This window comes from Haemaphysalis longicornis, unplaced genomic scaffold (assembly GCF_048455015.1).
Source record: "Haemaphysalis longicornis isolate Haplotype H1 unplaced genomic scaffold, Haemaphysalis longicornis Haplotype H1 scaffold_9, whole genome shotgun sequence".
Lineage (NCBI taxonomy): Eukaryota > Metazoa > Arthropoda > Arachnida > Ixodida > Ixodidae > Haemaphysalis > Haemaphysalis longicornis.
This window is the reverse complement of record NW_027526460.1, coordinates 120954092-120968060: the sequence shown is the minus strand read 5'-3', so window position 1 is coordinate 120968060 and position 13969 is coordinate 120954092. Positions and strand designations below refer to the sequence as shown.

General features: G+C 48.1%; 1 protein-coding gene across 2 annotated transcripts in view; it reads right to left on the bottom strand.

Annotated features, from left to right (window-relative positions):
* LOC144151416 (protein 5NUC-like) overlaps positions 1–13452 on the bottom strand; it is a 43885-nt gene extending 30433 nt beyond the window's left edge. For both annotated transcript variants that reach the window (XM_077682460.1, XM_077682461.1), the window contains exons 1-3: positions 13317–13452; positions 12713–12850; positions 6529–6754 (exon numbers count right to left, since the gene is read on the bottom strand). In XM_077682460.1, the coding sequence (XP_077538586.1) occupies positions 6529–6754; positions 12713–12850 (364 nt within the window). In that variant the 5' untranslated portion in view covers positions 13317–13452. The remainder of the gene's footprint in view (positions 1–6528; positions 6755–12712; positions 12851–13316) is intronic.
* Between the last annotated feature and the right edge of the window lie 517 nt (positions 13453–13969).

The window sequence follows — 13969 nt, the reverse complement described above, 5'->3', positions numbered from 1 at the left end:
TCGTGCCGAAACCGAGACGGCAGCCATTTTAAAAATACTAGTAAAACTTGGTGCACCCGCAGCCCTAGTCTTGCAATCGCCTGATCCAGACAACAAAGCTCTCGCCGAGGAGCTGGGGCTTGGATTTAACAACCTCACACCACTTCAACGCTCAATGCTTCTAAGTGCACGAGCAGCAGGAGTTGTGGGATACACGGATGGACCGGAAAGCGACCATTCCGCGATACCCACAGCCGACAAACGCTCAGCCGGGCGTTCGTCGGCTGTGTGCGTTCACTACGTCGGCACCTCGACGTGAGTTTTAGTAGAACGTTTCATCAGCTCTCCGTCCTGGTATAATAACGTTTCTTGCGCCATCTCTTCAATGTTTTGCGAAATGAATTCCCTATAAACCCATCGGCCAAAAGTGTGCCTAGAGCTTTTACGAGCGCCCAAACCACTATAAACAAATGCCTTGGCACCAGTATTGAATGAAAAACGCACATAACATGCCACAAATATTATTTTACCAAAGTACGCACCGTAGTGGAAGCAGACAGAGCAGCACACAACACCCTGAATCTAAGGAGCCGGTTTGGCGCACACATTTAATTCAACGTCAAGACAATCAACAAATGGTTTCGAATAAACCCATCGTCATGACATGCGCTTTGAGGCCGAAGCGCGTAATTAATGGCCCGTTCACACTTGCGACTGGAGTGATAGAAGCGACGTGATTTCTGTCGCTTTGTGTTCCCGGCAATCGCTTTCGTCGCTTGGTCTCGACCAATTTTTGAACTCGCGTCGTTTTTGTTGCTATAGTGAACGGGCCGTAACAGGCGATCAATTGCCCCCTGCCCGTCGTAAGGGTAGCACTCGCTTCTTGAGATTTACGGAGACTAACAAGTCATTTCACTCCGGCGCAAGCCGACGAGGTTTCTAAAATATATCCCGCACAGTTTACATGCCCAGTGAGGGGTCTAATCGTCGGTAGTGATAATTCCAACATAGCGAGCACAATGCGCTCTCAGGAGCACGCTGTCGCATTTCACCGCGAAGCGAACGCTACCATACCACACACACAGCTTCCGCCACCGGCCTGGCTGCAAGACTTCCTTCGGGAAGACAGCGCTGCGTGAGGGAGCACAAAATTGTTCTATCAGTAGCAAGTTACTGCCCACAAAAGAGCCGAAACGTGGAAGGCTGACGGGCTACTTCCCGCCATGACGTTTTAAACAAGGAGATAACAGGCATGTGACTGCACCGAACCTCAAACAACCATCGCAACCGCCACTGGTGCCGCATCTTGGCAGCTTGCGAATGTCGGCATCGCTTGAATGATACCTGTAAATTTATAATTTTTTATAACTTCCGAGAAAAAACGTGCAAAGGAAGGTTTTGCGTGTTTCTTAGAGAGATTGTGTGCACGTTTCTCGTTATGTTGTTCGTAACGTGAGTCTTGGCACATTCGTTCAGTCCCCCGTTTACATCATCTCTGCTGGGCAACTGATAGCTGCACATTTTGAGTATTTAGAGATATTTCGAAAGTACACGCCCCGGAGACGGGATGCCAACCTATCTATTTAGACCAACTTGGGTTCTGTCTTCGGTGTCCCTTTAGCGAGAACCGGGCGATGACCCGCAAAAACTGCATTGCAACGCCAGATATGCCTGCACGTTCCACCTGACATCCACACCATATATATGCGCATATTTGATTTCAGAGTCGAAGTAGTCCGCGCTCACACCTGCTTCCTAGAGAGTACTTGAGATCAGGAAACCGGGTGTAGAAAGCCGTAAGTAAAACTCTGGACCAAGTGACCAGCATGTGAGTGGTTCCGTCGAGGGCTTCCAGCACCGGCATGGAGGACCTTCCGTTTCCGAAGGGGCATGCGGCAAGCCAACGGGACATCTTAGCCCATCTGCTACATTACCTGGAGACGGCCGGCCTCACGCAGCTGCTGTAGCCTGGAGTGCAGTGATTGACTGATGTGCGCGGACTGACAGCTTTCTAGGACTGACAGCTCTCTTTATACCTTTCTTTTTCTCTCTCTGTCTCTCTCTCCACTTTATCCTATCACTCCCCTTCTACTTCCCTTCCCCTGCACTGGGTTGTATGCAGGCGAGCTCCCTGCGGAGCTCCAAATATTCCCAGTGACTTTACTTTCCTTTTCCTCTCCCGCAAACTACTCCTCCCCCCACCCTCCAATTTGTTGGATTTCATGCGATTCTTGCCTTAGTTCGCAAGAAAGGTATCACTCCTTAATTTCGTCGTAGTGATGGGCTCAAATGCCAGGTTCCAAAATGGTGATATCAAGATTTCCAAATAAATGACCGTGTCTATTGATATCCTTGGAAAACAGGTCACGCACGAAGGTGTTTTGCATGAGAGCGGTACAAATTCAACCGAATTCGAAACGGTGCTTCTGTCAGAAGGTACTCTACCTACAGGCCGCTGATGGTGCATCCTGAAAGCCGTACCTCATCAGCGTCATAGCTAGCGATACGTTTTAAATTCACAGAGTATCCAAAAGCCGTCAAGGCGTAAATTTAGGGGGTGGGGGTCATTCTTGTGTACTGTTTGCAACGTGGCTAGTAGGCATGCCAGGAATCAGTTGTTTGTAAAGGAGCTTGTTTGTTTAGTAAGAAAACAGCGCAAATTCGCGTTCAATACCTACACGATGCGTGGTAGTTCCAAAAAGTGTGCATTTTAACCGTTACCGCGGAGTTAAGACAGCATAGAGTTTTTTAGCTTGCCTCATTATTTCGCAGCATGCGGTAAACTCGTTAATACAGTCAAATAAGAACTCGATCTAACGAAACCAGATCTTACGAATTTCCCCATCTAACTAACAAATTCTGAATCCCCCCCCCTTCGTTCCTGTACTGCTGAATGCTTTTATGAACTCTAACTAACAAAATAGACACAGCACCATTCCAGATTCAACGAAGTTTTTCGAGAGAGAGACACATTTAAAAAGGAGCAATTTGCAATGTGTTTCGTCAAAACACCATGAAGATTATTGCACGACGTCAGAAGAAGACAAATAAGACATCTAGTTTCGTTTTTACGGAGCTCTACGAGATAGTAAACTCGGGAATGCCGGTTTTCAATACGGCCCAGAATTTGCTGAAACTCCTGGACCCTTTCTAGACCATGTGATAGACGCTATTGACTTGCTCAGGCGGTTTGCTGGAGCTCACAAAGGAATACAGGACCAGTGATTTTCCGTATGGGGAGTTTTTCCTTTTTCGGGGAATTTTAGGCAGTCATTTTGACCAAAAGGGAAAAAGAGAATCTGTAATAGATGGAGGGAATTTCGGGAGTCATGGAGTAAAAAAAGAAAAATGAAGCCAGTAAACCGGACCTTACACCATTACTTCCTTAACACTTCGCCAGATTTATGTTCAAATACCCGCAGTCGTGTTCGCGCAAGCCACAAGCATCCAAAACAGCTTTCAACCCACTTCATAAAACAGGAGGGAGCATAGAGGAAAGAATACTGCACGGGCAAGAGCTAGAGAATTGTGAAGCGGCGGTGGCTGAAGGACTCAAGCTTGCTCGCATGTATTCCTGCGCAATATAGAACCAAAAAAAAAAAAAAAACTCCCACCTCCCCTCGCGGGAACCCCTGTGTAGATGCGACGCATAGGCGGAGTGGCGAAGGGACCGCGTTTTATAGCGCGCATAACGTTGAGGGGACTGCGTAAGCCGGTCCCAGTCAATGACGACGTTGGCGTACTTGTAAAGCGGCGTGGACTCTAGGTGTTTGAGCGAAGCGTGGATGTTGCTTCGCCGGAGAACGGCACACCGGTTATATGCGCAGCGCGCCCGAAGGAGAGGAAACCGCGGAAGAGAGAGTACTGCACATGCGCCGGCCCCAGCGCGTCTGCCGCGGCTATGACGCAACGTGCCGCGGCTATCACGCAACACAATCCAACACAATCCACTTTAATCCAATCCAATCCAAATCCAATCCAATCCAATCCAAGCCAAGCCAAGCCAAGCCAAGCCAAGCCAATCCAATCCAATCATCTCCAATCCAATGCCCCTCGCGAGAGAGTGTTCGCTATCGGAGAGGAAAGGGGGTGAGCGGCGGAGAGCGCAGCTGGCGCGGCGAGGAGAATGGGGGAGGGGTGGACAACGCCGCCGATGACGACAACGACGACGACGCCGGAGGGACAAGGCGAGTGAATCAGATGCTCTGCATCTAAAAGAGTACTTCGGGTACGCCTTAGTGCACGTGCTGTCAACAAGAGAAGGCGCCAGCAGTCCCGGAGCTCAGCTAAAATTACCTCACTTACCTAGCAATGTCTTGTTCTTTTACATGCGGGCAGTTTTAGCTTAAAGATATAGCTAGCAAAGTAAGCATGCTTCTTGGTACGGAACGTGAAACACATAGTCAAGTGTTGCTAAGCGGTAGGCGTTGTAGATGTAGTGCAATTTAGTTCACACTGAAACTGATTCTCTGAACGGCGTCTTCGTCCTGAAGGCTACGTAAAGTAGATATAGGTGGCGCCGGCCTACGCCCAAATCGGAACAGGAATCCTTGTAATGATCTGCCAGCTGGAAAAAGAAAATAAGGGAAATTTTCAGGGAATACTTGAGAAACCTCCGGGAGAAAAAGGGTAAAATTAGGGATTTTCTGAACCTAGAAATGGGATTTTTTTTTCCCAGTACGGAACATCAGTGTCGAGGACGCCCTCAACGCGTTTGCTTGCTGAAAAATGTATGTCTGCCAATGCAAAGAAGCGCACGCAGGCGAAAATCACAGGCTTTTAGTGCGAAGCACTTAAGCGTCCGCTACTGCCGTTTGACGGCGTCGCCGTCCTCGTAACCCAGCGAACGAAGGAGACACCCAAGACAAAGAAAACTGAGGACGAAAGTGTGGCGAAAGTGTGAGGCTAGGGCGGTATACGGAGGCGATACGAGACGCGCTCCCGCGGCGACGCACTACTATACAGGGTGGTGCGTCGATGATTGGAACATTTTAAAAACTTTTCCTGAGCGAACCGCCGCTCTGTTCACGCTCAAACTTCACAGGTAGGTCGAATTTTGTGGTCTGTTTTGTTTGACATCGAGAACAACGACGGTACTTGCCTGGTTATTCTGAATATAAACAAGAATGATTTTCGCCTATGGTACAATGGAGGCTGATTTGGACGTGCGAGCCAGCGCAAGTTGATCTTGGAAAAACGGCGCCACCTGAAGTATGCAGAGCGAAACGCACAGTTGAGATTCACGGTAGGAAGGAGCCAAATGGTGCAGCAGACGATCAGAACATTCACCTATAAAAGAGCCAAATGAGCTAGTAGACGATGAGAAAACCCACTTTTACATTTTCTTTTCGTCTGCTACACCATTTGGATCCTTCCTACCGTGAATCTCAACCGTGCGTTTCGCTATCATACCCCAGGTGGCGCCGTCGTTCCAAGATCAACTTGCGCTGGCTCGCACTTCCAAACCAGCCGCCATTTTCCCTTAGGCGAAAATCGTTTTTATTTATTTTCAGCATAAACGGGTGAGTACCGGCGTTGTTCCCGGTGTCAAACAAAATATACCACAAAATGCGACGTTCGCGTGAAGTTTGAGCGCAAACAGAGCGGCGGTTTGTTCACAAAAATGTTTGAAGTGTTTCAATTATCGTCGCACCACCCCGTATAACCGAAAGGACGAAGAGGCCACCGAACATGAGCCCGCAGGGAATCGGAGGATGAACGAATGGCAAACGTGTGAGGGGGAGGGCACTATGTCGAGGCCACGGCACAGAAGCCCAGCACGCGTTGCGTGATGCACGTACCACGTACATCAGTCCTTCGGCGGCGTCCTCGCTGTGTGGCTCATCCGAACCACGCGAAATTTGTGCGGGAGGTTCAAACACGATTTACAACATTCTCGGTGGAATCTACGCGCTGCGAAATAACGGCAGAGTAGGGTGCGACGCCGTGCGTTCGCTGATCACGCGATCGCTTCCTGAGACGGAGAAGCTATGCGCCATAACCGAGAAGGCTGCAGTGCGCGATCCGCAAAAATATCACATATGGGAGTATAGTCATCGTCGGCACTTTTTTTTTGCCAGGAATTAAATGCGTTTCCTCCAGAACTCCTAGCGTTTCATTGTTTTTATTCTAACGGCGGACTTTTAGCGCATGGGTAAATTACGGGCATGCGAGCGTCGCGGCCGCCGCAATTACGACGTCATGGTAGCTACTGGGGTGGCCCTTTTTTAAAACACGAATATATGAAATCAACTCCTGTAACATGTCAATCCCAATTTGAGGAAGTTCTCGATATGCCGGAATAATTCGCGGTTCCTGGTGACTTCGTTAGAACGAGTTTTATGTGGAATGTTCGTCTGCGTTTCGGCGTTTCATCGTTCTCACCTTGCCTGAAGGGCTTCGACTCTGATTGCTAGGTCTATTTGTGCTACCTACTAATCGTTCACGCCATTGATTGATGATGTTTATTTGACAACGGGACTAAATAAGTGCTGGTGGTTTTGAACACACAAGGATGAAAACAGGCCACACTGTGATGATGTATCGTACCGGGGTAAGAGCGGTAGGCGGTCTCCGGGTTGATGTAGCCGATTATGCCGATCCTACGGCCGCCACGCTGCAGCACTATCGAAGGTTTCGTAGCATCGTTCGCAATTTCCTTTTCTCCGCGGACGTCCCCGTTGCACATCAACACGGGCACGCCAGCCTTGACCATTTCTTGCAGGTAGATTTGAAGATCTCCCGGGCCTCGGTCAAACTCGTGCACTCCAATGCCCTGCGGTGCGTCGCCACGCAACGCGAAATCAAATTATGAGATGCCACTCGCAGAAGCTGTACCTTGGTCATGAGGTGCGCCACAGTAGAGGGCTCCGGATCGTTTCCAACCACCTGGGTATCTTCAGCCAGCGCCAAAAGTCACTATACGGGTGTTTTTTTTTTTTTTTTTAATTTTCCCCTCATCTGAAAAGCAGCCGCTGCGGCCGGGAATCGAACAAACGTCCTTGGGCTCAGCAGCACAACGCTTTAGCCACTGAGCCACCGCGGCTGATGGACGTCACGATATAAACTGTTTATGTAGACGGCAACTAAATGCGTTTATTTGAATTAATATTCGAAGTTACAGGAAAACTACTTTCGCAGTAAACCGCGAGCAAGCAATTAAAGATATAAGCCTGTTTCACGGCGTAGCACAACCTTCGACACCCGAAGTGACGTCAGCATACGACTTTGCTTGCTTCCAAAGGGCCTGCAAGAATCACAAGTTGAGCAGCGACCTGACAGGGCTGGGTCAAACGCAGTGCGTGTCGGGTGGCGCCGGTACCCAGATTTGGTGCAGGCGTCTATGAACAGTGCCTTCAGCAATAATGCACGCGCAATAATGCACACGTGTCGACTAAGCCTCGCGGCCAAGTTAGCACTTTTCAATTTGAGCTCTGTAAGTTCTAACACAATTGTTGGTCCACTGTGAATATTTTTGGGTCATTGCTCATTGTGCAGAGATGCGTATATTTGTAATGAAGAAACAACCAATGTAAAAAAAAAAAAAAAAAAACATGAGGACAAGGAAGGCTACAAATACAGCGCTGTGCTCTTAACTAACGTTTTTAATGGAAAAGTAAACGTATATACAAAAACCCGCGCATATCCCAACCGTTCAGTTCCAGACGGGATCAATACACAAGACAGCAACTTGTCAAGTCACAAGTGCAGCAAGATAATAGAGTTCGCTTTTGTGCAAGGTCACAGAAGGTTGGCTTACGCAGGATTCACAATTTTTAGATATGTAAAGAGCCTCTGACACCTCCCGTGCATGCTGATTAGTCTGTTTGAACAACACGGTTGTGTGAGACAAAGCCGGTGTGCAACCACAGCTAAGTTAGAAAGGGAAGAGTTATGGAAGGACAGGTGAGAGTTTTAGCTGACCGTTTCTGACGGTACGCTCCGCTCCAATAGCTAGCGGGCGCGCCATTGCGCATGCGTGGTGCGCTAGGGCGCTAGCGGCGATACCGGAGCGCCGCTCCGCTCCGCTAGCCGGGGCCTCGTAGCGGACCGTCGCGGCAGCTTACGTTACCGCGAGGAATTTCAACATGGCTGCCCCCGCGATCCGAGTGCGCTGCGGTGAACTCCGTTTCGTCACTTGAAGCATGAGCGAAAAAATTGCAAAAGCGCTTCCGAATAGGCAAAGGTGCCACACGTCTCAAGGAGCTTTAGAACGGAAGGGAAAAAGTCGACCGAAGCGCGAGCGTACTCCTATTGCTTCTATGCAGCTCCGAGAAATAGAGCCTTGTCTTGGCTATTCCAACGTTGAATGGCTGCTTTTATATTATTTAGGACCATCATGCCGTGTCCTTGGCTATATACATGATATTACAACGGAAAAATAAGGCACAAAACACTGTATTTTACTTTATTGAGTGATTGAAATATTAATTCTTATCTTTATTTTGGGCACCACCAGTGACGCGAATGATTCCCCGTCGATGGAGACACTGTTATCGCTCAGGTAAAAGCATTTCGGCTGTTGACGCTACGGTCGTGCTGAGCGGGCCGCCGATACCGGAGCGACCGTCTAGAACGGTCAACTAAAGCTCTCCAACACTCGCGCAGTCGTTTATTGACGCAACGACCGCTTTGACCAATATAACAAAAACCGACAGACAACGGGATGCAATACACGACGCCTAGAGCACACGCAACATACTTGTAACTACGTGTAGCTGATGGTGCACTTATTAACGGACTTTTTATTGCTATCTGCTATCCTGCAGAACGTGTGACTTGACAAGTTACTGGCTTGTGTACTGATCCCTTCTGGAATACAACTATCACGACATGCGCGGCCTTTTCTATGTATGTTTACCTTTTCGTTAAAAATTGCAGTTGTGAGTGCAGCGCTGCGTTTGTAGCCTTCCTCTTCCTCGACTTTCTAGCGCTGGTCGTTTCTTCATTGTGAATCCGTGCCAACTCGCCCAACTTGCCACCATGATGTGCATATTTGTGCATGCAATGCCTTTCAATGAGACGCCTCTCTTCCAACGGCTGTCCGTTTCACTGCTACAGCGTCGCTTGGCCTGTGCTTGGCCTTCGCCTTCTTCGGGCGAACGAATGTTAAGATCCCACTGAACTATACGAGGGGATTAAGGGCACCTGATATTCAAGAAGAGGATGCTGATATACACACCAATACGGATTTAAATCACCAGTGATCCGTGTCACTATTATTGCCTACAAGTATGACACAAAATGTGAACATTTGTGTTCTTTCTGTACGTCATAGGAAACTGTACTGTTGCAATGTGAGAAACACTACGCACATATGCAAAGGGGTGAATAGGGTGGAATTGTATGACACGAACCTGTAATAGCGGTTGGAAAATGAGGTGTAAGGGCGTTTCGAGCCCACGAAATGTCCCTTTCAAAGGCACCAAAAGAAGGCAGGCGATACTGGTACTTTGAGTATATTCCCATCATACAAGGCACTCATCAGCCCTCTGCAGCCCTCTGAGGTTATGTGTAGCGCCGCCGCGTATAAAGCGCAAATTTAAATGTATCTGCAAATTGGCGCAAACGTAGATGTCCGAATTGAGCTGTTTCTGATTGAATATTGCACGACAATGGCTTACTAAAACATCACACACGGTGTAATATTCAACTCTTTTGTTCGTTTTGTTAAGGCAGACCAATCATACCGTCTCCCTGACACTCGCAATCTCCTCGCCAACGTCTTCACGCCTGGTACAATTGGACCCGGTTCTATCCCTTACCGGAACTCCAAAACTGTTATGATAGCAAAGTGTCAGTAATTAAAAGTGTCAGTCATTATAAGAAAAGACACAAGAGCGTGGGGAAGTGAGTAACGATTAGCCGCAGTTGCTCGGTTAACGATTATCGACAAATGTGGTTGATGCCTCTTTCATAGGAATCAGTAAAACATGAAAGCGAAATGTGCCTTCACAGGATCATTTAAATGTTTATTGTGAATCCATATTAACTTGCACGTCGCTATTTATATTACGTCGGTATGGCACTGTTAGACACATCAACGTTAGACATTGGATTGCATGCGCCGGAACATTGCGGAAATCCAACTGAAACCACGCCCCCTTGAAAACCGTGCGAACGAAATAGAACCGAAACTGAAAGCTGTAGGTGGCGGAGGGTGCCTCAATTCACCCATGTCCCTCGTACACGAAGACGCTGGTGCCGAGGCGCCAACTGTCGGCGCTCATTAGCGCCATGATCAACTACTTCGCTTTGGTTCTCCTAGAAGGCAGCACCATGTGAATAAAGAAGGTAGTGTGACGGACATAACGCGCGTTCGTAAACCTCGCGCTTGAATTTATAGCGCAGTTGGCACAGCTCTATATACCTCTTGTTGCGGCGAGAGAGTTAGTTGTTTTATATCCGGGCGTAGCCGCGTGAACGGAACTTTTTCTGGTGATGTCATTTCCGTTACGGATATAGCACAGCTGAGATCTTGGTGTACCCGGGCACAGAACCTTTTCGTGTTAAAAAAGTTTTTGCAACTCCTGTTTTACGTGCCGGATCCATCTTTTTAACGCGGAAGGACATTTTTGGGCTCGGTAGCCGGTTTGCAGTTTGCAGTGTCAAGGGATCCTGCGCGTGGTCAATCATACGAAATTGTCTGAGGTATGGCAAAGGAGTTACTTTAATTGCGCAACCACAATCAGCAATTGAGTTGCACTGGGCATAATACTGCCACGAAGCCAAGGACGACGCAGTTGTCTTGAAGGAGAAACAAGTTTATTGGAGCGAACTTGTGCTCCCCTAACAACTCAAAAGAATACAGGCGGCGAAGCAGCGGTCAACAAAGTGACTTGCGTCGGCGAGCATCGCAGAATCGAATGCCGAGGCGTCTGCTCTGCAGGCTTTTTATCTTCCGGCGCGAGTGTTTCTGGAACCGTCGATTCACATCCAGAACATGGTAGATCACAGACGATTATTCTGGGCTAGCGACTTTAGGGGGAAACAGTTTGCTTATCTGAATGTGATAGCCCGTGCGGCATAAAAATAAAGAATGGAAGACGCGCTTTGCTTGGAACGCAAATAACACAGCCGGGCGTGGCCCGGAAGTAAAAACAAACAATAAATAAGCAAGCCCATACATGGTTCGCGGCAAAACACTGCCTTAAACTTCAATTGCGGGGAGATTAAAATAAATTTTGAGAGGCGCGTTCCAGGAGGCCGCATTTATTAATCCGCTCATGCAATCCGAACATTCGGGGAAGAGAGCGAGCACGATGATGATGAATATACGAAATTGTAACGACGATGACCAGCTGGTTTTGAATGAACGGAAGGCGTGCCCCGCGGTGTCCACAGTAGATATGCTAGTTATGATACCCTGTTCACCCATGCATATTCCTAAAGAACATTACTAATGCTTTAAAGTGTAAACTTGGCGAATTCAGCCCTTACTGCAATCAGTCAGACACGCCAAGTTTCAGAAATGGCAACGCCAGAGGCGCATACTTAACAAAAAGTAGCAATTCAGGGTGGAACATAAATAATTATGCAATTGAAAGTTATCGGTCTCCTGCAGTTCGCGTAATGCCGTGCCGTAAACAGACATAAGTTTGTTTATCGGTTCGAGAAAAAAACATTCACAACGGAATCATTTGATGTGTACATGTTGTCAGTATATATATATATATATATATATATATATATATATATATATATATATATATATATATATATACAGGTTCTTGCACTAGCAGTCAACCGCAATACTTTTGGCAACTTCTTTAAGTTTTGTTAGTTTACACACATTTTGATCGCAAACATATACAGCAGTACGATCGACATAAGGTTATAATTAGAACAGCCAAGGCAATTTAAGTTGACGTACACGAAGAAAAAGAGTTTTCCAAAGCGACAACCTCGTCGTCGGCCACTGCGGAGGACTAGGCAGTCAAGACACGTTTTCTGTCTTTTAGAATTTAACTAAAGGTAGGAAAATCACGGTTCATGGCACTTGGCGCAGGATCGCAAGCGCAATATGAAAAATCGTGTAGAACGCCCTTGTGAAACCTCCAAATCAAACCATGGTTCAGTATCCCTCATCAACAATGGTCTTAATGGCATCATGAAAGTTTACAGAGCAAGTGGCGTAGAAAATCTAATTCAAAAAAAGAATTGCAGAGGCGCTGTCATGTCGTACACATTGATCTTTATTGATTGTGGGGTTTAACGCGCCGACGCAACGCAGGTGATGAGGCACGCCATAGTGGAGGGCTCTGGATCAATTTTAACCATCTGGGGATCTTTAACGTGCGCCGAAGTCTCGTACACACGGGCGTTTTCGCCTCCATCAGAAAAGCGGCCGCCGCGCCCGGGAATCACACCCGCGACCTCGCACTCAGCAACGCAACGTCTTAGCCACTGAATCACCGCGGCGGGATGTCGAACTCATTAATCCGGTTTATCGAATGGTTCAAAGTTTTTTGTTACGTGCGTCGGTAAGAAAATATTTTATTGACGATATTGTTGTGTACGATGCATCCGTTGCGATGTCGCGGAGCAATCCTCCACTGCCTATCCTATTCAAGCATCACACCCTGTAAATTGAGGCTTAAGTTTGCAGACATTTCTTTTCAATTTTGGCACAGCTTCCGCTTAAAACGGGAACTAGCCTAATGAAAGTCAAGTTTTGTCCTTCGCTGTCCGCAGGTCTCTTACAGATATTGTTGCAGCCAAAGGGCCCACTTACGATAGCGTCGTGCTCCATCAGGGCTATGATCTGCGCGAAGAAGCTCATGTTGAGCGTGCTGAACCAAGTCGTTCCCTGGAAGTAGTCTCCCGGGTTCAGGAACAGGACGTCTTTGCGGGTCGCCTTAATTTCCTTCATCTGCAGATGAATGCAAGAAGAGAGCAACAACATATTGTGTGAGAAACTCGTTACACTTCACGTCTCCGTTAAAACTATGCATATTCCCTCTGGCCTACGGGCAGACACACACACAAATGCACACAAACTTCCTCTTAGCTGACACAATGTTTGAGACGGCCTCATTGCGCGCTGACCACTTCTGAGAGAGGGAGAATAATCCTTAAGATATTATGCGGACTATATTAGTGGCAGGGTCTACGTAAGGTGCCTGTACTTTGTTTTTGTCTTCTTTTGAGCTATTTGGTCTCTACATGTGTAGCAAGAGCGGAAGGTTGGGTGAGTTGGTCATACACTGCAATCGGCGCGTAGCGCAAACTAACACGGGGACAGGAGCCGGAGAAGAAAACAAAAATTTTGGTGGTGATTACGATACTCCCTAATGTGACATTTGGGCGCAGCAGCAGTGCACCGAGGGAGCACTCACTCGTGGGTTTTCTCGACTGCAGCGACGATGAGCCTCTGCATCGGCGGCGCGAAGTGTGTCTCAGGAAAGTTCCGCAACCCTCGACTTAGGCAGGGAACGCACACCATCACCACGCTCACGCCCCCCTCATGTTTTCGCCAGCGTCACGCAGACAAGCGCCTCGTGCGGGCACATCAAACTGCCCACTCCCTCCCCTACCGCACACTTTTGGAGAGCACTCGCGCCACCACGCCGACAAGCCCACCCCCCCCCCCCCCCCCCCCCCCTCCCCTCATAATGTCTGGACACGCTCCTCCACTGTTTTCTTTCATCGTTCGCTTTTTCTTTCACTCACGGGTCCTGCCGTCGTTCACTCGGGTACGCCGACAACGCGGCTCAGCCCAGAGACGATTGTAAAGGGCTGCGCCTTAAAAAAAAAATTGGCCGCGTATCTGCTCCTTTCGTTGCAAATGACGTCAAAAGACGATAGTCTTTATCGACTTTTGCCAAGTAAATGCCTCCCTTCGCTTTACCGCTCACCTCTCATGTTGTTCCTCTTGCGTCGCGCTCCTCCCAAGGTAAAGACACCAAAGGTTTGCTTAAATCATTTTAAATTTCCCGCGTTCCACTGCTCCAAACCGGGTGACTCGATGCGAACGCTGCCGTACGGCGAA